This window comes from Takifugu rubripes, chromosome 20 (genome assembly GCF_901000725.2).
Source record: "Takifugu rubripes chromosome 20, fTakRub1.2, whole genome shotgun sequence".
Classification (NCBI taxonomy): Eukaryota; Metazoa; Chordata; class Actinopteri; order Tetraodontiformes; family Tetraodontidae; genus Takifugu; species Takifugu rubripes.
In genome coordinates this window covers 12,025,845-12,053,165 of record NC_042304.1, presented here as the reverse complement: position 1 = coordinate 12,053,165, position 27,321 = coordinate 12,025,845, and the positions used below count along the sequence as shown (strand labels likewise).

At 49.4% G+C, this 27,321-nt stretch overlaps 1 protein-coding gene across 11 annotated transcripts in view; it reads left to right on the top strand.

Annotated features, from left to right (window-relative positions):
• ptprsa (protein tyrosine phosphatase receptor type Sa) overlaps window positions 1-27,321 on the top strand; it is a 152,370-nt gene that overhangs the window by 67,368 nt on the left and 57,681 nt on the right. For 6 of the 11 annotated variants that reach the window (XM_029828670.1, XM_029828671.1, XM_029828674.1 and 3 more), the window contains 5 exons: window positions 3,412-3,557; window positions 5,424-5,565; window positions 17,519-17,707; window positions 18,919-18,927; window positions 22,969-22,986. In XM_029828670.1, the coding sequence (XP_029684530.1) occupies window positions 3,412-3,557; window positions 5,424-5,565; window positions 17,519-17,707; window positions 18,919-18,927; window positions 22,969-22,986 (504 nt within the window). The remainder of the gene's footprint in view (window positions 1-3,411; window positions 3,558-5,423; window positions 5,566-17,518; window positions 17,708-18,918; window positions 18,928-22,968; window positions 22,987-27,321) is intronic. The other 5 variants (XM_011614990.2, XM_029828675.1, XM_029828673.1 and 2 more) reach the window with 1 other exon arrangement.

Sequence of the window (27,321 nt, the reverse complement as noted above, 5' to 3'; positions counted from 1 at the left end):
TATGAGTCATAAAGCGGGTCCCTTTATTCCCCTTAAAAAGCCCCCCCCCACCAAACGACAACAGTAAAGTGCTATAATGGAGCCATTTTGTATTCCCACACCTGCCTCACTTCCTCTGCCGTGTTCTAATCACAGACCCGTGTACCCTGTCTTATCAGTGCTAACAGGAGTACTGGACACTAGCAGGTGGCTCTGTATTAGCTAAACAAGCGCCTGTTTGGACAGTGTGGGGTTTTTTTTCCTCTTCCTCCCCGCTTGGCGGTCATGTTTGCATGATCCTGTTCTATTCTTGGGGTCTTGTGAAGATAGCCGGGCCCCCGTCGCTGGTTATTTTAGCTCGGGCCACGTCCCCCTGCCAGGCACACACAGACGGGGCCTGTGTGCTTATCTGGGCAGAGCTGGACCTCACTCTGTCGGGGATAATAAAGAGGGCCGTCGGTGGAAGGTTACTAATGGCCACAGTGGATGCAAAGTCTTTTCAATGTCATCTCATGTAACAGGACACCACATTTACTGGATGCGTGGGTAACTGGGGGCAGCAGGGACGGGCGCGTCACAGCAGAACGCCACCAAATCTCAGCCACCAACTCGCGTCATTCATTTCCACCGAGACCCACTTAGACCGAGAGCTGATTCCCGCGAATTAGGATCATTTGGTTGTTTTGAAATATTGGTCCTACTGCTCGAAAAGTGATGCGACCACTGGCTAAAAGCATCATTTAAGAGTGAAATCAGACAGCACGGTGTGCACGGTCACGGATGAAACCTGTAATTCTCCAGCTTTATTTGATGACTGTGTGTAACTTCAGACACTCCTAAGTGGAGAGTGGGCAGTAGCCGTGGGTCCAGGGCACCTCTTTTACACCAGATTCTCTCTCTCTCCGTCTCTCTTTGTCTCTCTCTTGGACACATTCATTTAAAAAGTAAAGCATTTATTTTTGGCTAAATTTCGTGGCTTTGAAAATGACACAAATCAAGATTTTAGTCTTGAAAACGTACTTGGGAGTGCGCTCTTTTACATTTAAAGGTTGAAACCACGATTTGATCCATTTAAAAGCTTCATATTTTTCTAAGGCGGTTTGGTTCAGGCAGCGGAGGCAGACCAGGAAGCTCTGGAGAGACGGGTGGAACCATTCTGTGTTTGTGGTGGCAGGTAAACCCTGCTAACCAAGCTAACGTCAATCCATAGACGAGAGAAACGAGCTCTGTCTGGAGGAGATGGTTCCTCTCCAGTTCTTTCCTGGGGTTTGTATATCCTTCTGGGGACTCTACCCTACAAAACACTCCAGCTCCATCACTTCTTTCTTGGTTTGTCCTCCAACCGTCTGCAGGCGCCGTTGAGCACCAGGTAAATCCGCCATATGCTGAGAACATCGCAGGTCTTCCAGGAGGTGAACCTGAACCGAGGAGCCGGTGTGCACGATCGCGCTGAATCAGAGGAAACCAATCAAAGTCCTCTGGAAGCTCCGCCATCGTGCAGCACGGTCAAGCGCTTGTGTGGAGCTTCAAAGGGAGAAGCAGGCACGTACGGTGCCGCGAGGGAATATCGTCTTCGCCGGCGCAATCAAAAAGGCTTCCTGCTCGGATTCTTTAATCCAATTAGCATTTTTAATGGCTCTGTGGCCGTGACAGACGTGGCCAGAGTTCTTCTAGTTTGGGGTTCGTCACCTTGCTTTTGTCAACACGGCGCCCGCGACCACGTTCCAAACGGTATGTGAGGGCTAGCGCACGTTTCTGAGGCCTACATTAAAGCAACAGCTTCAAGGGGAGAGTCTGTGTCAGAGGGGGACTCAGTGATGCCAAAGATTTGTTGGATGCAGGAATCATCAAGTTTCCTTTAGCCACCAGACAGCCAGGAATCAATGTCCTCCATCATTAAAATGATTGGAGGCTCCACGACCCTTTAATACTTCTTATAAAAGTGGAAAGAGTTTCATCCCTGCCCTTTGGCTGATTCATCGAGCCCAGCGTGGCGTCTCTCAATATCCCGCACTCAGAACCATGTTTGATCATATATAATTCCATTCCACTTCCATGATGGGAGCAGACTGATTCAGAGCTCTTGCGCTGTGCACAGTGGGAATGACCTCATAAGCCCCGCCGCCGTTGCACCTCCAGAGCCGAACACCTCCGAGGGAAAAAGGGGTATTAAAAAAAAAATTGAGTGGAAACAGGAAAGGAGCAGGACGTTCCTGCAGGCAAGCCTGAGGAAGGTGGACGGCGTCTGATAGAGGCGGGCGGTGCCGGAACAGCTTTAGCGTTAGCTTTAGCGTTAGCTTTAGCTGGTGATGAAGTGCTGGGGAGGCCCCGACTGTGCGCGTCAGCAATCCTTCAAAATAAAAGCAGCGCGCTGGAGGCGGCAGGTTATCCAGGGGCTGTTCCAGGATAGTCGCGGGGGCCGGATGTGGCCCCCGGGGGTGTGAGACGTCCCGGTCTGGTCTCTGCGTGAGTCATTGACTGACTTTACTGTAATATTTGCATCAGATCTGTTTGCACAGTTGCAACCAGGCCTCAGTGTAATCTGCTCGGTTCTCTCTGAAATTCCCACTCTCCGTCTCTCGTTATGTGATAATGAATGCAGGAGCTCTCCTTCATATGTGTTTAGCAGCGCCTGGGGACGGGTGTCGGCCCATGGTCCCTTAATTATTAATTTGGCTGTGCGCTGGCCGTTTGATCGTTCCTCCATACTGTATCTGTATGACTCAGATTTAACGAGGTCCTCAGGACTCTGCTGGGCTTTTTTCCCCCCTCACTTTCTTTTGCTTCCTGTTCGGCTTGTTGTCGGGAATGTCCCACGTGAAAGGTGGAAGCAAACGCCCGACTGCGCCCAAAATCTCGCCGATCTGACGTAGCGCGGCTCAAATCAAAGGATCCCGGAGACATCCGAGCGTCCAATTAAGACCCGGGTCGACACCAAAGGGTCGATTTCACTCAAACACCAGAGATTTATGTGTTGTGCTGCTCTGCGCTCCACTGTTCCCCGCGATTTGTTCCCAAATCGGTTGGATCCACATTCCAGGAAGGCATGTTTTCGACATTCCTTTGGTCTGAAGTCGAAGTTGTAAGTGATAATAAGGAGCGCGGTTGCGAAAGAGGAATCTTGGCCGGCGAATCCCAAACACCGCAGCGTGCGGCCCGGCCCAGTAGTCCCAGCGCTTCAGAGCTTTTCCTGACAAATAAAAGCATCAGGTCCCGTCGATGAATCTCCAGCGTCACGCTCCCACTGCCCCCGACCCCGGGACATCAGCAGCAGATGTCTGGCGAATTCTCCGGTCGGCGCTGCTGCCCGAAGACGCGCTGTGGCCAGACCGGATCCCGTCAGTACGGCGGGCCTTCGGGATCTCTGCAGACGCTTGGACGTCTCCTCCTGCCGAGTCCTAATGTCCTCCTCTTTGTCTGTCCTCTCCCCAGTTCCACCACGGTTCACCAAAGTTCCCGTCGACCAAATCGGGGTCTCGGGGGGCGTGGTCTCATTTGTGTGCCAAGCAGCAGGCGACCCCAAGCCGAAAGTGAGCTGGAACAAGAAAGGCAAGAAGGTCAACTCCCAGCGCATAGAGGTGAGTTGTTTAACACATAAATACACGAAAAAGCAGCGATAATGGACAAAAAATGCATGTAAATGAGCCTTAAATTGGATTTTGGTGGAGATCCAGAGTAGATACAGTCACTCACGCACCCTCTTCGTGACCCTGCGAGGTTTAGGCAGGAACTCGGATCTGGTTCGTCTTCCCCACAGTCCCATTTGAGTTTGGACACTTTTCAGCACGGCCTGGCAACAAAGTCTTTTTCCTCGTCCCCCTCAGAGAGCTTTTGGAAAGGGTGTTTTTGTAGCTCTGCTCACCCACAGCTTTCTGAGAAGGTTCAGCACAACTCCGTCTTTTCTTTAACCTCGGAGCAACGTGCAGCCCCACCTCATGGTCCAGTCGCCCAATTACTGAGAGCACACTCGTTACCCGTCCTCGTCCCCGTCCTCGTCCCCGTCCTCGTCCTCGCTGCGTCCGGCTGCTGCTGTCGCCTGCTTGACTCCGGTGCTCTGGGTTGTTTTATAAACACGTCTGCACGTTATTGGGGAGGTTTTCAGTAAGTTTGTGGCAGACGTCCCAGATGGCGCCTCGAAACGTGCGTGATTGATGCTCAGTGTCTCTTAATTAAAAAGTTGCCGCCGTTGTGAGCGTCAGCGGCACGCAGGCAGCCCAAAGGCGACCGGGGTAAAAATAAAATAAAAAGCCAACATCAAGAGAAGGACAGCCGACGTGTCGGAGGAGGACGGAGTAAAAAGACAAGTTGTATTGGAACGTGCTCTTCTTCTGCATACTAAGCGAGAAGCAAAGCCAGTGGCGTGAGCGGGGCCGGCTGATTGGATGCTTCCCTGCCTCCGTTTTGTAGAAAAAAATCCAAAAAAGGAATTGAAGAGGCTTCGATGCGTTTAGAAAAACTCTCGACAGCTGCTTTGATTGTGATCATGCCGCCACGCTCAGCGGCATTTTTAGCCTAATTAGCCCAGAGATGTACAGCAGGGAAGCAGCAGGGCTGCCGGAGACTTCCCACTTGTATCCGCGAGACCTCTGCGTCTGAGCGGCTTTCCGACGGAATGTCCTTTAAAATGGGAGCTTTGTTTGAGGCCGACAGTTTGAGGCGCTTCGTCTCAGATTAGCTCGGCAAAGCGACTGTCACTGACCATCAATATCCAAGGTAAGGAGTTACTGGCTCAGGAATGCCGTCATTTATGTTCCGGCCGTCCTCCTCAGACTTCAGCCGGCTCCTCGTCGGAGGATATACGCCGCGAATTTGATTTGTAAGGTGCTCAAAACTCGTGGTGGTTTTTGAACGTTGCAGCTGCGCCGCTGTCAAACGCAGCCACCGGCATCACATCGCAGAGCTGAGGGACGCAAAGTTTGCACGGTTTCTAATGAAACTCCGGCCAAAATGGATTTTGATTAAGCGGAGCCATTAAAGTTAATGAGTTAATTCATCAGTAGGTGCAGGTTCTATCAGACACGCGGCATTGTTCTCGGCGTTTTACACATCAGGATCAGTTAGTCTAAATGAGATCTGATATGGAACAGGGGCCGTGTTTTAAACACTGACTCCCATCATATAGATGGATGCTTTGCTGTTATTTAGTCAATAAATATCCACTACGAGTAGGGGGTGGGGGGCTGGCAGGAACTGGGCCGAGGGTTCTTGGTTCAAGTCCCAGTGCGGACAAACCAATGGAAGGTGTTCTGGTAGCAGGAGGAGGTGCCAGAGCACTGCTGAGGTGCCCCTGAGCAAGGTACCGAGCCACAAATGCTCACATACCTCACCCATGTGCACCCTCCCTGTGACCCCAGGAGGGGTAAAGGGGTCAAACGAACCTATCCGATATATGATACACACACACCTTTTAGCTGCTGGAGCAACACTTGCTGTCTCTCCTACAGACCATCGAGTTCGACGAGGGCGCCGGCGCCGTGCTCAGAATCCAGCCGCTGCGGGCGCCGCGCGACGAGAACATCTACGAGTGTGTGGCCGAGAACGTGGAGGGCGAGATCACCGTCAATGCCAAGCTGTCCATCATCCGAGGTGAGTCCTGCAGCGCTGAGGAGCAACCGGAGAGGAAATCTTTAACGTGGATGCCGTGGCGGTGCTGGCGCCCGGCCACGGAGCTGCTGCTGCGCTCCTTATTAACACGGCGGCTTTTGCCTTTAATTGTTAATGAGACGTAGTTTCGATTCATTAGAATTGTTTCCCTTCCATATTGAACAAAATATCCACACATGCATATACGTGCATACATTATCATGATATGAACCAATTATATGAATGTAGCAAAAATAATCAATGGCGTGCTTTAGTAACCCTATTATGGGATGTAATGTAGGTCACATCAGCAGTGATACATAAAACAGATACATCAGACTGGCCACAATCGCTTTCTCAGTCTTTTGTGCAGCTAAATTAGAGTCTGCTTACAACAAATAGATGGAAGCTTGAACAATCCATCAATTTAATCAACTGTCATAGACCAGCTGCACCTCTATTTGTTCAGCACACACACACACACACACACACGCACGCACGCACACACACACACACAATGTGAAGATGCAAACATAAGATCAGTGGTTGCCATAGGTGCAGGTTTAGTTTGAACACAGATGTCACCATTTTCAAAGCTGGTGGTCACACACTTCTTCTCTTTGCACCTGCTCCTGCCCTCGCACGCACGCACGTGCACTTTCTCTCTCTCTCTTTCTCTGTCGTCTCTTCTTTTCTCCCTTGCTGCCATCTGTCGTGTTTCCAGGGCTGGATGAAGCTGAGCTATTGCTGCCCGGCTGGCAGCGCTCGAGTGAGGCCTTCCTGGCTGACAGATCAGTGGGCGGTCAGGTAGAGGGAGAGGGAGAGGGAGAGGGAGAGGGACAGTACTAGGGGAGAGATGTTGGACCAGGGACTGGAAACCTGGTCCAACGTTCTGGGTTAGTAATTGTTAGCAACAACCCCCTCTGATTGATTGCCTCAGATGACCTCCAAAACTTGATATACGTTTCAAAAAATGCTACTTGCCAGTGCATCAGGATTTACTGACTGTTTTAGACCAGACACGCCAGCAAACCTTGGTTGAACCCAAACTCAACACAGACAAAATCTCATGTGTGGAACATTATTTAAAAAAAGACACATTTTTGGCGCTTTTGAGCTTTATGTCACTCTGATGTGTCTGGACTGTTGTCAGCTTCTCAGCTGCTGTCTGAATGTTAATTTTCACGGCGTAAATTTGCCTTTCATTCACGTCCTGCCTCGGCGTTTATCCCAGCTGTGATTGGCCAGAACTGTGAGGGTGTGTAAAAATCCCAAACGCTGTTTAAATTTGTCTTAATTGATGAGATTATTACAAAGTGGTCAGTGCACATTAGCATGCCAGATTATCCGTGCATCTCATTCCTGCGGTCAACTTTAATGAAATGTGCTTAGAGCAGGTTGGCGATGCATTCAGGGACCTTCCATCTCGTATTTTCCGAAACAAACACCCAGACACTGTGTGCAGTAATTTGGGGGACCTCATTTGGAGCAAAAAAAAAGCAGGGTTCACCATCTGTTTTATGCGGAATATAAAACCACTGAAACAAGCTGAAACAACACACAGACACCATTATTTACTGCCCACAAGATGGAGAGGAAAATGTAAGGTCATGCAATTTTAACTCCCCTAGAGGTCCACTAGAGGCCAGCCAGTGGAAGGCAGCAGCTCTCCTGCTGAGGCCGATGGTGAGAGGAGAGAGTGATGAAAGCGATGGTGCGAGCTGAGCAGAGGGCAGCGTGTTTTCTTTGTTTTGTAGTGTTAATGAGGGGCGGCACATTAAACCATTACTGCACAGAAAGAGTAGGTAGGCATATAGAAAATGGAGCATCTAGGTGATTAAATATATGCTGAACAATGTAAAAATGTGAATGGGGGGGGGGGGGGGATTTGGTAATGGAGTGGGAATGGATGAAAAGCCACCAATAGAACAAGGTGAAAGTGGAGCAGAGGAGGGGGAAGATGGATGAAGGATGTGGAAACCAAAAATTGGCCAAAGATGAAACATACGGTTCAGGCGTGGAATAGGTGAGGAGGACAATACAAGAACATGGGTTGTTGGAACAGTGGCAAAGGATTGTGGGATATGGGACAAGGCACGAGGGACACATCCAGCATAGACAGAGGAGTTGGGCTCTGGGACCTGGAGAGGAAGAAAATGGGTCGGAAAGATGGTTGACTTGGCCGGAAAGCCCTGACACACACACACACACACACACACACACAGAGAGAGGGGGTGGCTCCACGTGCACGAGCTCCATTGACTGCACCTTAAAAATCGTGAACAAAGCCAAGTGACCCTGACATGCAGAAGCATTATACAAATGAGGTCTGCACACCGGAGCGACGCCGTCTTTGCCCGACTCGTCTGCCCTGACGGACGGAGGAGTGCGTCCTGGGTTTGGAATAGTATGGAACACAACATAGCACTCACACACGTGCACGCACGTGGATACTCTGCCCTGCTAGCGTTGATGCCTGCTGAAACACAGCCCAGGAACAGGATCAGGCAGGAACACAACCACCTCCTGTCAGATCGAATGCATATACAATCGAGCGCGCTCTTCCAGTCACGCACGCAAAGCTTGAAAGGTGTAAATACTTGTAGTAATAAAGGGGATTTATTCAGACAAAACATGACAGACAGACCGAATTTAAACTCCATCTGTTCCGTGACAGTGACCCAACGCCACTTTCTCCTTTGTTGTCTTTGCTGTGCATTGGTGCACGGGCGCGTGCACGTTCGTGGCAGGGTGCATTACGTGCCGACTGTGACACCTCCTTGGCTGGTGCTTCGCAGCCTCAGCTGAATACCTAAGATGGGGGCCATCTGGCTCCGGCAGCACTTTCACACAGTCCTCTGGGAGTCCTTGGACAGGGAGCCACTCTGGAGATCTGTCTGGGTTTGGGGGTTTCTGTTGTGGCTCTTTTTCATTGTTGTTTTTCATCCCGTGAGTGTGTTCAGGATCTTCCTCTTTTTGATAAACAAATGGTGTCAGTGGGAAGGCAGAGTTGCCACTGGGATGCTGTCAGCTCACGCTGCTGCGAGGAGATGGCGGGGCATTATCTTGCTTTGTGTGCACGTCTATCACGCTCCTGTAGTCTTCAGCCCTGTGATTACTGCTGCTGATAAATTCTCCCTCGAGGCCTCCTAAAGAGAGAAAAAAGGGATATTTTGATGACAGAGGTTGGAACTATAATATCTGTCTGCGGCAGGATTTCCATCAGACATAAGGCGACACGTTAGGGAAGCAAAATATCGCAAAGTCTCAAAGTTCCGGAGCTTCCATTAAGTCTGGAATTATGTTGTTGGGCTGGAAAAGCTTTACCTGTTGCCTGGCTTTATTTCACATATCTTTATTGCCATTCTGATCAGGCCTCTCCACCGATAGCGTTCAATATTGGTTTGGAGGCGGCAGCGATGAGCGTTTTGGATCAGATCCACCCCGCCTCTCAGATTCTGCCGGTTTTCTCCGGCCATTCCTAACCAAGCGGAACTGGTGAAACTCAGCCTTCCTCTCTGCTCCGTTCCTCCGCCTCCCCCCGCTCATGTTCCTCCGCCTGTGCCAAGTTGCTCGTCTGGATTCCATCCACGGCACTTTTTCCGTTGCCAATATTTAAGCGGTTTATCTCTTTAGTTTTTTATCCCGCCGCTCATATTTAAGAACCGCGCGCGGCCTTAGCTGTGGCTGGATTGCGCCTGCTGTTGCCTGGTCTGTGAAACCCACCTCAGGAAGGTGGAAGAAAGCTCTCGTGTCTGTACTTCAGCTCTTTTGTTGTTTGAAATGCACTTTATTTCCTTTGCTGATTTTTAAGCATACTGTAAATTCAGGTTGGAAGGTGCAGCTAACATCACCTGGGAAAAGGTGGGGGGGGGGTTGGATGATGTGCGCCTGCGGTACTGTTTGATCAGGCTGTCTGCTAATTGGCTACACTCGCGCGGAGGGGGAGGTAATGGTGAATTTTAATGGGATTCTGGGTCGTGATACCTGCAGAGAGTGAGGAGATCAAGCCCGGCAAATTCGGTGTATAAGATGAGGAGCGCTGGGGGGGCTGTTGGTTAGCGCTATGATGTGATGGGGGTGGGAGCACCTGTGAGTTGGTAGGAGAGCAGGAGTGAAAGTTGAAAGGATATGGACCAATGGAGCGGTTGCCCGATGGCCATGCCTCCAGACGCCTCCTGCCACCTGTTGTGGGTCCTCTCACGCACTGTCCGTTATGTCCAAACTGTCTCGTCTCTCGGTTGTTCTCTCTCTTTGCGCTCTATCCTTTTTTTTTATTGAAGCCTTGCGTATGAAGTGCCCTGGAGAAATCTGATAATAATGTGTCGGGGTTGAATATATTTGGTCTTCGGCTGGACAAATGATCTTAATTAGAGTTCAGTTTCATTTGTGGTCTCCAGTAATGACAAATCAACAATAGCAGGAAAGTGAAAATTGCTTCCCCACAAGCCATTTCTTTGTCACACTCTGTAATCTCTCTGCATCTGAAATCAAGCATCTTGCTGTGAAGAATTATTTCCATATTCATGCAGCTCTAAAACGCGTTTGCACTGATTCGGCATCAGCTCTGATCCTCTCTGCTTTTATGAAGCAGTTAGGAAAAGAAAGAGAATGCGGATTGAGGAGTGTTTTTGTTGCCATAAGATTTGGAAGCTATTCATTTCTTCGGTGCGTGTGCATCCGTGCCTAATGAGCAAGCTCAGAAATATGCGCACGGAGTTTTGGAACGCTCCCCGTGGGCTGGATCATGACCCTTTCGTGCTGCGGGGCCTCCCAAAACTGCATTTTTCTCCCAACTTTTCGAGAAAAGGGGAGCACAAAAATTCTTTGCGCTGAAAGTCAGTTTGTAGATTTCCATTTTTCCTTTTCAGCCCTTGTTTTGTTTGTGGTCACTTCCTTCCCCCTCTGTCTTTTCTCTTTGTAGTGCTAATGTTGCGCTGTTGCGGTGTAAAAGGCTTGAATACTTATTTCAGTGTGTTTATTTTAGAGGTAGAGGTGAATTCAGGTCAGGCTGGATGAAAAATTTATAGGACACATAGAGAGACATGAGAGCAAGTAAGAGTTATTTTACTGTGTGTGTGAGAGAGAGATCGAACGAGAGAGACAGACAGGCGGGCAGGCAGGTAGACAGGTAGACAGACAGAGAGACAGGCAGACAGACAGACAGAGGGACAGGCAGGCAGGTAGACAGGTAGACAGACAGAGAGACAGGCAGACAGAGAGACAGGCAGACAGACAGACAGAGAGACAGGCAGACAGAGCCGACAGGCAGGCAGACAGAGAGGCGGGCAAGCGGGCGGACGGACGGGCGGGCGGGCAGACAGACAGGCAGGCAGGCAGGCAGGCAGGCAGGCAGGCAGGCAGGCAGACAGACAGACAGACAGACAGACAGACAGACAGACAGACAGACAGACAGACAGACAGCTTGGCAGTAGCAGCAGCAGATCTGGCTGTTCTCCCTCTTCCTTTCAGCCAGCCTCTGAGATGACCTTTGACCTCTCCCACGCCTCTCACACATGCACAACAAAGAGCAAGAAAGTTACAGGGGAGAAAAAGCTGAAAAGAACAGCCGAGAGGTATGACTTATGCACAAGAAGGAACGGTTTTGACTTGCTCCAGGAGAACTGGCTGAGCTCCATGCGCCGCCTTTGTTGCACTTTAAAAAAGTTAGCTCAGGGTTAAAAGGACTCGGACCTGAGTGCTCGATGTTATCGGGGCTCGACTGCTCACCTGGACAGCCCTGGAGGCTCACACTCGTCTGCCGACCGGAGGACGGCGTCCTCAAATGACACCAGCACAAATGCGGAGGAAAGAGAGAGTGTCGCCGGGCAAAGCCCCGGGTTCGCCCACTCCGAGCTTATGCCCCTCTGTTGTTGCCACATGCTTATCTCTGGTTTGTTCTGGGTCCGCTGTCGTTCCCCAGCAGCACTCGCGACCCCCCCCCAGTAAATAATACATGTGTTTATAGTGGTGCTTCCACCGTGGAGCTCACCTGCTCTGAGAGCACTTGCTCCGTCCTGCGTGCACACCTGTGAGAGGCTCCTCACGCGCTCCCTGCACCCTCTTTCATTTCTTTCCACCCGCGGATGATTGAGTGTCGGATCTTCCTCTGACTGTTCAGGCTGTCGGTTTTGTGGAGGAGAGTTTCATATTGTTGGTCGAGATGTTTTGCTCTGTGATGGCGCTCATGAAGTGCCCGGCTCAAATTCCACGGACGTTATTGGCGTTGAAGGGCGCAAACAACAAATCAATAGGTTGGGTTTGACCAGGAAGCGGCCCCAATAACTCCATGCCGTTTTTGTTGTTGTTGTTTTTCTCACAAATATTTCACCTCTCTGCTTTGTGAAGATATTTCTTCGATGGACTCGTAGCCAGGCCAAATCACGTTGCCTTTCTGGCCCCATCTTCCCCCATTTGTGGAGGAAAAAAGGGTTTCATTGCCTCAAAAGGGAGAGTTCACGACCTTTGAGCTCGGAGCGCGATGAGCGATTGTGATTGTGGGATGAAAACACTTCGAGCGGCGGGGGCAGACAAAGGGAGGGAAGAGGTGATGCATGGGGAGCGGGGAGAAATGGATGGTGTCGGCCTCCGCGCAGGGGTTCCCGCCATCTTGTTTTAGTTCCCTCGTGAACCTTTGGACAAACATCTGACCCCAGCCTCCAACGTGAGGAGAAGTGGAGATAAAGGCGGCGCCGCCCTGTAACCGGCCCGAAGGCGCGGCAGAAGGTGATGAAATCGTCACCGCTGGTATCAGCGGCCGCGCTGGAATCCAACGGTCCCGGAGAAATGAGATTTGGGAGACAGGCGCTTCCAGTGGAATGACCTTTGGAGTGGTCCAGCTCATGCATAAAGAAAAGCGAGGGGGATGTGACCTGGACCAGCGGCGTCATGAATATACATGAGCCCAGCAGCCCAGGCGACTGAAGTTGCACGAGGCAGAGGTCGCGCTGGGGCCCTGCGGGATTGGCTGAGCCGATAAGTGGGACCTGCAGGCTCCCTTCGCAGCCTGGGTGGCAGCGTTTCTGCTGGGTCGGGACTCACAGGTGAATGGATTTGTCTGATGGAAGGATGGAGCCCAGGTCAGATCCATGGGTATAAATCATTAGCTTAGCCACAAAGGTCATTACTGTTATTTTTTGATTAATCTTGGTCCAGTTTGAATCACACATTTATTTCCAGTGTGACCAGTTGTGGAGATCCCAGGTTTCCATGGCAGAGGCTCGTCTCCCACCATGCTGGGTGGCATGGGAACATACCCTCGCATGTCGGGGAGTGACAAATTCTATAAATAAAGCGCGAACGTGGCCGTATTTAGCGACGCACGCCAATAGATGTATTTATCAGAGGCAAACAGTGAGAGGGAGAGAAGAAAGGAAATGGCCGTCTGAAGGAATCCGCCGAGGGGACGCTGTCCAGGCCCTCCTGGTGATTACAGGACTTGTCTTCTGGAGTGCCGCCCGGATTCAACTGGCTCTCCCAACAGCTGTTCATATTTTAGGAACATCGTGGTCCTTGACTGTTAAAGGCAACAGCAGGTCCAGTGGCGCTCCGGATCCAGTCTTTCTGTCCTACCCAAAGCGCCCTGTGTCCCCCGCCCCCCAAAGACAAGCAGAGCACACAGCTGGTTTATTTCTGTGAGCGGGGGTGTCATTAGCCTCCACTCTTCTTTGGCTCTGATCTCCTACTGTGGCCAGATTTCCACATAATCCACCTTCCCGGCGGTCCTGAACTGCTGTTGCCGCGGTAAAGACGGCGCTTGCTCATCATAACGCCACGCCAAAATACAATCGCCCAATTACTTCAGCCGTCACACGTGCTAAATTGTAGCTTTGCTGATGAGAAATGGCTCCAGACCCGCCGCCACCGGCCTAATTGCCCCCCTCAGTGGAGTTCTTAAAGATAGCTGTCTGAGGGAGATTAGGTCCTCGTCTGCCAAAGAATGACTTTAATTTCATGGCATCACAAGTCCACGCCCATCTTACGCACACGGCGTGTTTACAGGTGCGTGCAGGCGCGTGCACGTGCACACTTGGAGATACACAGCGACATGCTCAGGAGCAGCCATCACTAAACCAGTCTTGACTGGTTGACGTTTCTCCGCGGAGAGGCACTTCCTTTAATGGCTTCAGCCTCATCCCTTGTCTCCCCTGGTGTTCGCCTGTCTTACCACAGATGCCTCGGGAGCCTGACAGGAAGTGGAGAGAGCGGGAGAGACGGGAGAGTTTCACTCCGATGGATTAAGAGATTTTCTTTCTTTTTAAGTTGTTTTTTTCCTTCCCCCCTTCTACCTTTTCTCCCAGGCAGGGGATCCTTGCTGTCCCAGATAATTACCTCTCCCGCTCGCCTGTGTTGTGCCATCACGGCGGCTCCTCGTCACACAGCCGGCGCAGCTTCCTTTTTCATTTTTAATGAAAGCAGTAGAACTGTCGGAGGCAGCGAACGTTCCCGCACAGTCTAATATTTAATCCCAATTTAAGTAGATCTCTGCCCTTTTCTCCGTATTTCACCTTTCTGGGCCTCGTGCTCTCCATAAAAGCCCGTTTGTTCCTGTCCCCAACTCTAATGGTCAGGAAATTGTACCCTAATCCTGTACCACCAGTTTGAGGGTTAAAAATTGCCTCCTGCCAACTTCTTCCTAGAGTTGTGTTGGTATTTGAGTGGAGTTTTTGTTCTGATTCTTTTGGCTATGGGGAGTGAGGATCTGTGGCGGATGCTGCCATTTCTTCTTAAAAATATCCTGTTCTTGGCCGCCATCATTATCTTTCTTTAGCAAAAAAAAAAGAAGGAAAAACTGCTTGCTTGCAGTTTTGTTTTTTTTAAATCTGCGAAACACATAAATCCATCCAGAATTAGATTGCAGCTTGCCTCTCGCGAACCCACAAACTAATATCCTGGCACAATAAGTAATCAGCCTCCAATCGTTCCTGTTTCTTGTTTCCTCCAGTCCAGCATGGGGTCCGCAATTCCCATCCCTCAGCTTGTAGTTGGAAGATTCTGATGTAAATGTGGTTTCTGATGGCTCGCTGCAGTAAATGTGGAGAGAATACCAATGGGACACGAGGCGTATTTTCCTGGAGCCGAGCGGTGGAGTGGAGGCTGCAGGTTGAGTGCTGGCTGTATAATAACCATTATTCAGCTGCGACGGCTGTCCAGAGAGGCTATCGGAGCACGGGCCAGAGACCCTGTGATTACATTTCCCCCGTGTTGCTATCTTACTCTGTCCCTGGATGGTTCCACTGTTCCTTCATCTCCCTTTGCTGAAACAGTTCAATGAAACTCCTTTAGTTATTCAACTCAGGGAAGAAGAAACTCTATTTCTATTCATATCCCATATGTGCGATGCTCTGCGATAATGATGTTAATTACAAGGGAAAGTCAAATACGACCTCATATTGTTGGATATTCAGCACTTAAATACGACATCCTGACTCGTTCCGCAGTTCCTGTAATGTCATTATTTCCTTATGTGCTAGTTTGGAAATTAGAAACTTGCATTTTCTTTGTAACTGTTAAAACACGTTTCTTTTCTTTTTTCTTTTTTAAACAAAAGTCTGCAACATTCCATGAAAGAAAATGAAGCTGCCGGCATGTTTCTGCATGTGCAGCGCCGAGAAGAGCGGCGCACATGACGTGTTAACATCTCGGAGTGCGTCATGCACCTGAAAAACAGCGAGTTAGCGCGTCAAGCTAACGGTTTGTGGCCTTTAATCCCCTCTGGTTCCTTTTATTTCAGCCTACTGATGGGTTTGCCCATCTTCTCATCATATTAACACACAGATGTTGCCTAAAGTCCGCACAGTCCGCATGGTGCGGGATAATCAGCTAACCTGATTATGCTACTGATGGAATTAAATCACTTCAGCGAGTGAAAATAACAATATGAGTAATTGGTGCAGAGGCCGCAGGGACGTCCCACAGCGTTTGACGGACAGTTGACTTTCTCTTCTGTCTTTCTCTGAGAAAAACTGCTCACGCGCTGATGACCAACAAAAGTTAGTTTGCAGTTAATCAGAAGTAGCTTATCTTTTTTATTAGAATATCTTTAAATGCCCGAGCCCCATTGCAGAGCTGTAGTCCACAATCTGCTTTCCATCTTTATGCGCAGAACACTTTTCAACAATAGGTCACTAGCTTTTAGCGTTGCTAAAAGTGGCTAATTGAAGGTTTTGCAGCTGCTACAGGAAAAGGCAACGCAATTATGGCGGCAATCCGGCAAAGTGCAAAAAGCCCGATGTGACTGCAGAAATCCAAAATGTGCAAGATTTGAATGAATTAACATTATATTAAACAAAAAAGGGTCATTTGTAAGCCTGCGCCGGTCCCCCGGCCACACGGCTCTCTCCGATGGTTCCTGGCCTCAGTCAGGGCTCTCGGCAGAATCTCCAGACATTAACCAATTGTGCGCATCTGTCTGTTCTATTTGCAACGTGAAGATTTGTCATCGCAGAGGACCTCCAGCAAATGTGATTGCTCAACCATTATGGGAAAAGAGCCCTTCAGGGTCTTCCAAGATACTGTCAGCGCGCCGCCGCCGCTTCCCTTCTCCTCTTCGTAGTCACTCTAACGTCCCCTGCAGTTCCACCCTCTTGATGAGTGATCTATTTATTTTTGCATGGCGGCCTTTATCGACAGACCCTGTAGGCTTTGGTGGGCGGAAGCGTATCAGAGGCTCCTGGTGAAGCAACCAGCGTCCACGTCATTTATTCAGGAAAGGCTGCACAAGCAGAGACTCTGGGTCTAAATATATAGTCAGGTGTTGGTTCCGTTGCTCTGCTTCATAGATCAGTTAGCGTGCCCATGGCTGATTGCGTAGATATTGGCTAGCGGTTGTTAGCATCCAGTTTCTTCGGCTCCTTGCAGGATTTCTTTGGCCCGGTGTCAGTGTTGCTACACCATCATACACGGGTTCACAGGAAAGCCAACGCGTCCTAACACACTGCTCTGTCTTGTTGTGATGTTACGAAAGCTCCAGGTTGCCGCTGCTTTTGTGAGCTCGGGGGGAACTCGGTATGAAAAGATTGTACAGAGGTGATCATTAATAATCCATGGGAGGCTACGGCACGGAGCCCTAAACTGTGTAAATGTCTGGATTTCTGTGCAGCGACCTCCTGAAATATTCACCGCGCCCATCTGACGTCGACTTTAGTTAGCGCTAACGTGTCTGAGCTCGGGCCCGGGCCCCCTCAAGTCCAGCAAACTTTCTCCTCCGAAAGATTCAATATTTGAAAACATATGGTCAAGAATATGCGTCTTTCAGTTTTGATCCAATCATAATGGCTCCGTCCACGTTGTTCTGTCCTTCTCTTTTCTCCACTGTTCCTGAAAGGCTGTGTAGCGAAGGTTTGTGGATCTTTCATCCGCGTTAAACCTTTATTTCCGGATTGGTTTTGTGCTGTTTTGTAAGAATTCTATTCAAGGGTACGATTGTCGTCGCCGACAGGCAGACAGCAGCGGGGGTCGTGTCAACTCCAGTGAGAATGGAGAGAGGGAGGAGGGGAGAAATGTTATTTTCTGATTGTTTTACAGCAGTTATGTTCTAAAGCACAAAAACAATCCCGTGGGAAGGTGCCACGTAACCGGATTTGTAAATTCAGCCCAAGTGAAGGCTTTTTCTTTTCCACTTTGAGGCGTCCTCTTAATGAAATGCATTTTGCATGTTTATTCAAGCATTATATCCTCAATTGGTTTATGATGAGGCTTTTGTACATGGTTGGCTATAATCTCACGCTCCTGAGGAGCGTTTGTCAAGGGTAATCTGGGCTAAGAAAGCCTTCTAGGCTAAAGCAGTTCTGCATACATATGCACCAATAGACCTGATTTCCTTTTTTTAAACCTAAATTCAGGTTTTGACTGAGATGGGGCTCAGACATCCCAGCATCCAGCCTGGTTTGGGGACTTTTTGGCTAATTCTGAGCTTTCACACTCAACCGCCCCCTCTTGCTCTCATCTTTCACAGAGGACCTGCTTCCACCAGGCTTCCCCAACATTGACATGGGCCCTCAGCTCAAAGTGGTGGAGCGCACTCGAACGGCCACCATGCTGTGCGCCGCCAGCGGGAACCCAGATCCTGAAATCACCTGGTACAAAGACTTCCTTCCCATTGACCCCAGTGCAAGTAATGGCCGGATAAAGCAGCTACGCTCAGGTAAGGGAAGCTGGAAAAGCAGCCAAGCTAGCTGCTTCTCCACCTTGACATGACATTTCTATATTTCAGGGTAGTTTTGTTCTCCGCCTCATCAACCAAACTTTGTTCTAATCCTTTTTGCCCATGCGTTCGTAGGTGTTGTCCTTCTAAATGAGCTGGATTGCAAAGAAGTCCAGGAGTTTTGGTGTTAACCCACATTACTCCGGCCATGTTATACAAGCATTTTGCAATTTGTTTTGGAGCCTAAATTGAGCAAAGGAGGTCAACTGATTCACAGCACCCCAGAAGTGTGTCATATTAGACAACCAGAACAAGGTCCACATTGTACTGACACAGCCTAGCTGTTGCTGTGCTGTCTCATTCCCATTGATTAAACCCCACCGAGAGGCTCAGGAAAGCAAAGTCTAATTATATAGCTAATTAAGTGATGGCCTGAAGTGGCTCTGGGCAATACGGGGTGGATATTTTAGGTCAATGATTTGTCACCATTTGGAAAAAAATTCAATTCTTTGTAAATCAGCGCAGAGGGAGGCACATAAAGCGCCGCCGCCACTGAGGTTCCGCCTCCGCCTTCAGATGCTTTTCATGTCCGGATGTCCGGAAAAGATAAAACTGTCCTTGGTTTCCCAGAGAAATCTTCAGAATCCTCTGCCAAATCTGCTCTTATTCGTTTTGGAATGTCTGAAATGTGACAGTTCTTGCTGTGTTTACTCGAGCACGCCGGGAGATCGTGTGAGTCTGTAAAAACGGGGGCTCTTGTAACATGGCTTATTGGGCTCGTTGTGGATGTTGAAGGAGAAATTGCACTTCTTGCCTGTTGACTTCCCTCTTTATCACCTCTCTTTATCTGTTTTCTCCATCTTTCCCCCCCCAGTCGTGCTCATGTGTCCTGTCTCCCCACAACTGAGTGTTCTTGTCTCTCTTCTATGTCTGTTGTCTGTTGTCTGTTGTCATGTCTAAAACTCTAGCAAACTCAGCAAAATGTCTCCCACAACACACTTCACCAAATAAAGCAATTAATTCCGCATGAATGATGCATTAAAAAATGTCTGTATTCCACAATTGACCCCCCTCCTTCCTGACAGAAAACCTAAAACTTTGATGAATGATTGTGGACCTGGACTGCTTGGCAGCTCCGTTCACCCCCAGCCTTGAATAAATGATGTCGTTCTTCCCCTTTTTTCTTACTTTTCCGGCTTTGTCATTTTCAGAAACCATCGGTAAGTGACTTAGCCCAGCAAGCCCATCTCTCCTTTGAGCAGACAGCACATTTAAACGTCTTTGTCAGAAAGCATGCACCCCCTGCTCTCCATTTACCCTGCTCCCCAAACACACCCCCTTTCTCCCCTTGTTTTCCCCACACTATCAGCTTAACTTCCCCCACCCCACCCCCCCAAACACAGTTAGCACACACCTCGAGCTGAAAGGCAAATCAAGGACAGGCAGCATCAGACAGAGATGTGTTGGCTACACGTCCCAGCTCGCCATAAACAAAATCCTATTCAAGTCGCCCTTGGGAAGTAGCTGCTGCCCCTTATTCCCGGGATTCCGTTATTGAGGCGGTAGACTACCGATAGCCGCGGCCATGTATTTCTCTCACTTGCTTCCTGACAGCTGGCTTTGTGCGAGTAATTAGCCCCGATTTCAAGACTTCAGTGTCTCTGTTCTTCTTCAGTTCCAGATGTTCATAGTTAAAATTCAAGTTTAACAACAACAGCTAAAGTTGCTGCCCAAAAATATCCAGGAATGCGTCCCCGGTACCACGGGTCTTCATAAAACTCGGGGCATTTCTGTTGTGTGGTCAATCCCCGCGGTGACCCGAGTCGCCCTTGACCACCATTTTGGAGGCGACGGCTTTCTTTCCTCTCCACCCCCCCGCTGACTCACACAGCTCCTGTTGAAAATGTGCCGCCCAGAGGGCAGCAGCTCAAGTGATTTTCCAAATTCTATACTCCCGACTATTTGAACTACTTGCCGAAATAAAGCAAGCCTCATAAAGCCAGGTATATTTTACTTATGGTTCATACTCTGCATGCACGTGGGAGGGCTGGAAAGGAAATTACTTTCTTTCGTTTCAATAGCAAGGTAATGTTAGCTTTGGGGCTTTTTTTCCTGGATTTGTGCTAATGAGAAAAAGGCCTGTGCACACAGCCCACCAATTCCTCCTTTGTCTCTGAACTTTGAGGGGTCGCTTTGGTTTTCCAGATTTAAAAACTCTATACTTAGACAGCTGGGACAGTTTGGTGGACTGTCAACAGACTGGGACCGGCCCCTACTCAACCAGATGGATGCCGCTAATGTGCAAAATGCATCGATAGCGCTCAAGCGTGATATGAAATAGTCATGCCCGATGCGAGAGCAGGATAAGAACATGGTAGCTGGAGCCCACCGGACAGCTGTTTCTGGGTAGCTGATTTGCTGGTCGACTGGCTGCTTATATACCAGGTCATGCTGAGCTGCTGGGGTGGTGATATTTGTGTCAGGGTCCCCTGAGGAGGTGCTCCAGAGGTGTGTAGTGAGTCTGACATTTTTATCCCCCAAGCCCCCCCTGGCTGAAGACCCAAGCCCTTTGCAGCCATGTCAGGCCGAGGGAACCGGGAGGACCTGAAGATTAAGGTCATTTTTTAGTGTAAAGGCCCCACGCGGAGACCTGGTGTTAAATGACGAGCAACACAAACCGATCGATTTCAGTTGCATTCAAACTAAAAATGGCAGACGCCCGCTGCCTCCCAGCCGCCCCGCCCCCTGCTGGGGGGGCGCCACGGACCTCTGCAGATGTAGCAACAAGAGCCGAGGTTTCTGCTAGACCTGCTGTGACGCGTCCAGCGACCCAGACAAATGTATGCGGCGATAAGGTCAGCCAGTCGCCCTCCGGAGGGTGGTCATATTTTGACGCTCGGCCAGTGGCGCACCCCCACGCCCCCATCCTCCGCAGATGGGCAGTGAATCTGGCCAGATTTCCCCCGGCTTAAAGCACATCTTTCACTAATATTTGTAATACATTCACAGGGTCGGTTAAGAAACAGATGGGCTGTTCTGTGGAGCGCGTAATGCCGCATTTTATAATTTGAGGAGGTCAGCGTTCTGGAGGTGTATTTGGGTCTTTGTGCCGCTAAGCTGATCAACTCCTGGCTGACCAAAGCTTAGCAGGAGAGCATGTGGGCAGTAGGATGTGGCCCTAACACAGGTGGAGCAGGTTTATCCCAGCCTGTCTGTCCTGATCCTTATATTTATTCTATTTTCAGCTCTTCACACAACGTTACTATAAATATACACAATACACGGCTTAGATTTCCTTTATACAGTTCACAGCTTAAATAGAAGACATCTTTAGTGTCTCCCCATGTTCCTTTCTTCCTCTCAATTAATCCTCTGTCTCTGCTTTTGTTGCTTCCTCCTTTAATAACTCTCTCCCTTCAAAAAACCTGCTTTATTAACCATAAACTAATCCTAACCCAAACCCAACCTTAACATTAACCTCAGCTAACCCCAACCCTCACCTCAAACGTCATCAGCTGAGGCCAAATAAACCAGCTAGCATTTGCAGCCCTCTAATCCAACACTAACTCCTTCCCAGACCTGTGACCTGCCTTTTGTCTTGTGATGATTATGTGGCCTCCAAAATAAAGGCGGAATAATTAACGTTTGTTTTGCCTGGTTTCAGTGACCGATGATTACCGCGGACAGTGAATGCACCCTACAGAAATATAACATAATAAAGCAGTTAATGGGTTTAAGGACCCTTTATATGTGAGGCAAACACAAGAACCAAAGCCTCCCTGCATTGCAAACTGGGCAAAACTGATTACCTTCTACCTGCTGTTCTCACAAAGGACGCTTGGTATGCAGAGTTTCAAAAATAATACCAGATGGTGTCCAAACATCGCGCCAAGGATTGCTGTATTAAGTTGTATCCAATTTGGATGAATGCGGGCACACCCAAAGAGAGGGGCCAGGCCTTTAGTGTGGGGCTCAATAGGCTGTAGACACCCTTGACCTTCAGCACTGGGCCTGCAGGCCATTTATACTAAGTAGGGCACTTCCCCATGATTTATGCTGCCCTGTTGGCACCCTCAAGGGGTGGCCAAAGGCGAGTTGTTGCTATGAGTCAGCCTTAAATCCAAAGTAGAAAAGAGGAAAGTAAAAGGAAGGAACTGTGGGAAAGGTTCATACGTAGAGACTCTGGAAAGGGCAGTAGACATTTAAGAATGAAAAAGGGGGTTATAAGCTCTTAAAAAACATTTGATGAAGAAAATAGGGGGCTGTAAGGAAAGGACAGATTAATGCTGAGGAGAAAGGGAGTTGAATTGATGTTGGCACTCATAAAGAAACCTGAAGCTCTGCCTATAAGGGCAGCATTTTACATGACAGCAGCTATATTTAAAAGCCCACCAGCCAGGATAAGCTCAATATTTTATTGGGCCTAATGGGACTTTTGGCTTGCAGGCAGGCATGTAACACAATAGCTGGCAGACCTACCATAAACAAAGAATGGAGGTACACACAACTCAAGTCAGAACCCAGCTATAAAAATAGAGGAGACTGAATGAAACAGGAGATGGGATGGAGCAGGAGGTGAAGATTTACGTGCAGGATGAATTTGTATGTGTTCGGTTCCGCCTGTAGTCGCCTGAAGGCACCGCCTGAAGTTTAACGGGACAGTAAATTTGTTCTGTGATGAAATTCTGTCAGAATGAAAATCTACATGATTCTATTACACATGTGTAGGAGGAGCAAGAGTGGAGACGCGGTGTGTTTCGGTTGAATCGTTTGCATTTCCCCAATGCAGAGAAAAGCTTCAGAGAGACAGCCGGGACATATGAGGACGCTTTACGTTAATTTGACCGATTTTCTCTGCACCAAGTCTGATCATTCGCATGCACAGTGGTGGGAGTGTGTGAGCTGTGCCATTAGTGAAGCTGGCTTTATGGAAATACCAAGCATGGCTGATAGAATGACTCCGCCCAAGGATCTTTGAAGACTAGCCACCAGTTTTCACACTTCATCATCTGAATCCGACAGGAATACAGAAGTCAAAAATGAGACAATAAACACCTAATAATCAAATAATCCCCCCTCCTCATTCTTCCTTTGTGATAACAACAGTAGCTGGTAAAAGAAAAACTCTGAAACTTCCAGAAATAACCTAATAATTAGATGTAATCCCAGAGATCCACATCTCGATCCGGACACCTCCGAACTTAACTAACACTAACGCTGAACTAAACTTGTGTTGTGTCTTCGTTTTGTGTCTCCTCCAGAGGGCACCCCGATTCGAGGTAAGAATATGGACCAACGCATCGAAAAAGGGTTAAAATACTCTTTAACTAACACTAAACCAGACATAACTCCTGCTAACTCCACCCACTTGCTTTAATCTAACAGCGTTCTACCTCTCAAAGTTTCCAAAATAGTCTCCACTAACACACCATTTGTGTTTGGGATTTGTGAGCGTGGTCACGTGTTTGTTGCCCATTTCCCCCTCGCTCATGCCAACATGTGTGTGTCCTGTGTGTGTCCTGTGTGTGTCCTGTGTGTGTCCTGTGTGCGTGTCCCGCGTGTGTTTACCACCCCGCTAGCTCCTCAGCATCAGCGTCAGGAAACTACCGAGTGATTTCTGATTGGGTTGATAATGATACAAGATTATGGTGTTTGATAGGAGTGGGGGGAGGGGATGTTTAGATTGTCAGGAGGGTGGGGGAGGGGGGATTGGGTAGATGGGCCAGAGAAGGAAGTCGCTGGATGGGTATTGAAGACCTTATTTGCTGGCCAGGTTAAATAATCAGTCCAAGCAGGCAACCGTTACTCCCGTTCTAAGTTTCCGCTTTGATATCTTCCTCATCCATCTGTTCGCTGGAGCCGGAGTCACGTTTTTATAGCAACGTGCAGGCCGCAGTGGCGGTCTCTCCAAGAATAACAACATACACCCCCTTTTATGGTACCACAACCTGTAACCCCAGATAATAAACTGGGCGGAGTAGCAAAGCGGCAAGGGAACACAGGTAAAGTTGTTGTAGGTCCAACAATTTTACATGGTAAGTTATCTTTTAGATGTGATTCAAAAACAGAGGTTGTCTCCGAGGTCTTCTTTACAGAGCCCCTTTCACACGTGCACTGTATGAATGCATCGGAAGGAAGCGTTTTTGACCCCCCGCTGGTGCATGAACAGAGCAGGAGAGGCTGGGGGGGTCCATGACTGACAGATAAGCAGAGGAAAACAAATCAGAGGGCAAAAAAACCCCGACAGAGGTGGAAGACCTTGGGATGGAGAGCTGCTGGGGGGGGTGGACTGACGGTGAAATTGTCCGACAGATGTCGGGGATGGGTGGGGGGGGGGGGGGTAGCGAGGCATATGCCTGTGCATGAGCGACTACAGGAAGGCGGCGTGGGTGGAGCGAACACGCCTCAAACATCTCCCTGGAACGTCCCGCTGCATCAGAGGTGCGGTGTGATGTGGTGGCCCTCCTGCTGCGGCAGGCAGAGGCGTGTGTTCTGGGTGGGGGTCCTGATCCGGTCCGCTGGACTGCAGATGTGAAAGGGGCTCAGAGTGTGTGTTCAGAGCGCTAACTGTGGTTTAATGCTTTCGCTTCACAGGTGGCGCAGGTGAGTGGATCCCAGTCACGTCACGCCATGTGTGCCGCAGACATGGCGACGCTATAAACATTCTAAAATTACAAAAGATGTAAAAGATTTCCCCCATCCTGGACCCATTCCCCCATTCCATAGGCGCCGTGCATGACATTGATCTTTTAAACCTAAACGTGCTCAAAGAACAGCAATCAGCTGTCAACTCCAAATAAAAACCCACAAGCTTTTCCGACAAAACCAGCCCCCATTAATCAATTTGCGTTGCCGTGTAACAAGTCTTAATTTCAATTAATGTGAATGGGGATCATCAAGGGCGAATCCACATGCACTAACATGGAAAGAGATCCCTCATCTTATATAGTGATAAGAAAAAGAAGCAAAGCGACAGAAAGATGAGACGGGCCGGATAGAGATATTAGGAGAACGGTGGCATTTATTGAAGGATCAAGATCCAAGATGGGTACTGAGGCTTTTTAAACAAGGGGAGAAGAGGAGCCGGACACGGAACCCAGCACAGCTCGCGGTCCACTGCTGAGAACGTGAGACCGGCAGGGGGAACTCGGGGCTGAAAAGAGAGGGTTTGAAGCACACAGCGGTGTTCCAAAGTTCTCTTCGGAGAAGTTTGGGCACAGCGTGGCTAGAACAGTGCCCTGAATTTCCAAAGATGACTCACTGGAAAGTCACACATGGGGAGGGAGGGATTGACAGGGACCTGCAGAACAGCAGTAACGGGCGAGGGGTGGGTTGGAATGTTTGTTTTTAGAACCGCACATTCCTGGTTTATTATGAATTAACCCAAAAACACTGATAATGAAGGTGGGTCGAGCCGTTCCGAATAATTAGACTAATCAGAGTAATCAGGGTGAACGCTGGCGCAGGCTGACGTCGCCTACAAAAAAGGGGGCGGAGCCTTAAAGCTGAAGCTCAGAATGTAAAATCGATCATCCGTCCCGCAGTCATGCGCAGCCTCGTGGGTGCTGCAGCCTGAAATAAACCGGTAGGTAGAAAGAGCTTCCAGGGCTCGCCACCTGCCTCGGCTCTGGCCTGGGGGGGACCCTGATCAGAACCAAGAATCGGCAGACTAGTTCTGAGTCCAACGGCCAGCAAATGTTTCTCCACAGACACCAGCGTGGCCACGCCATACATGAGGGGTCTTCACGGCCCGCCGTTCCTCGCCGTTGTAATTCCGAGCGCGTCGTCTGCTCTGCCTTTAATTGCGGAGCACTTTCCCGAGCAGTGTCGGCGGGAGGGGCCAAAGATGAAATGACGGGTAGCGGAGTGAGGGATTAATGAGAGATGGGGAGTGAAAAACCAGAGTCGGAGCGATGAAAGGGAGAGTGTGCCACCGGCAGGTCTGAGTGGGCCGCAGGAGGAGGGAGAGGGAGGGGAAGCAGGAGGGAGACTTGGCCAGCCATTTTGTTGATCGCCTAAACAAATCAATCAAGGCCCACTGGAGCACACTAATTGAATTACACAAATGAGACAGGGAGGGGGGCACACATGGCAAAGCTGCTACAGAGCAGCGACAGGGGTGGGCAGTCCACAGCTTCAGGCACTTTCTGAAATTAATCATCCATGCTGCCCCCTCCTTGCTTTTCTTTTATCTCCATCTCTCCTTCTGCTCCGCACTGCTGTTCTCTCCATTCCACTCGTCCCCTCCTCTCTCCCTCTCTCGCTTGCACCAATCCATCCCTCTCTTTTCATTTTCGTCCCTGTCGCACATCAGAGGTCCTCGTGCGTTACACTCTCGCACTTTAAGGACTGTATTTTCTTCTATTTAAGACAATACTGTTGGCTGGAACGTCTCATAACTGAGGTGCTACAAGCTTCAGCAACTTTTATTGTTATTATCATTAGTGGTAATAATAATATCGCATTATTATTCAGCTCGTTTAATAGACACAGTAGGCTGATGTTTCACGGAGTTACATTTTCTAGAGTTTTATGGAGATTGCTGAATCTCCCATCAAGACTAATAATCTCTCAGCTCCCCCAAGAAAAGGGTGTTTTTGCACCCCGGCAGACCGGCGTGTTGAGAGCGGCGCGGTTATCCGGGGCGGCTGTCAGGGCCGGGACAAATGTCAGACGCCCATCTCCCATTACTGCCTGGAAAAAAAGGGAAGCGAACATGCCGCAAGACAGCCGCGAGTGGTGGAGGCTGTGAGTGCTGGTGGGCAGGATGGATGGCGTTCAGTTGGGGACTAATTGGCCCATGTGGAAGTGATGTCATAATCGGGAGGCTTTTTCCCCCCCGTTCTAATGGCGCAGCCGAGATCACGCAATCAACACAGGAACTGGCAGCGGTCTGTTCTTTTCTGACCCAGATAACAGGAATCGTGAGAGACGGCGAGTCCTCGGGGTCGCAGACGGCCGTGCGTGGCCCGATAGGCTCTGCTGGTCATCAATCAACAAATACAACACGGAGGTGATTTTACATTTGGGTTATTTGGGCTTTGAAACAAAGTCAGCTCACGCCATTAAAGAGGCTGAGCCAGTCAGGCCTGCTGGGCCGCCGGCCGCTTTCATGCTTCCTGATAAAGTCGAGCAACACTGCGGCCATTTTTGCCTTTTGTTGTGTTTGTGATAAGAGCTCATGGCTGGAGACGGGGAGTCGCGCCACGGCGCCCCAACCCGGTTTTAATTCAAGCAGCTTTTACACAGATCTCAAATTGCTTGTGACCAGACAGGTATTTATCATTAAACGAGCATTGTGTCGGCGCGCCGCTTGTTAGTCTCTCTTGTGAAAGATCAATTTCAGGGCTTATTTCATTGCGTTTGTGCTGTTTTTGTCATAAATACAACACCAACAAAAAAAACCTCCCCTGTCCGCTCACCCCGACGGAGCAGGACAAACACTGACGCTGTTGCCGTGGACACACACTGGTGACCAGCAGAGGCTCTGCACGGACATCAATAAGCAGATTTATGGGCTGGAAGCAGTTAATTACTCATTTCATGAGCAGGAACATCAGCAGGACATGGTATTATGTGAGTGGAGAGTGGAAAACATCTCCGAAATAAACTGG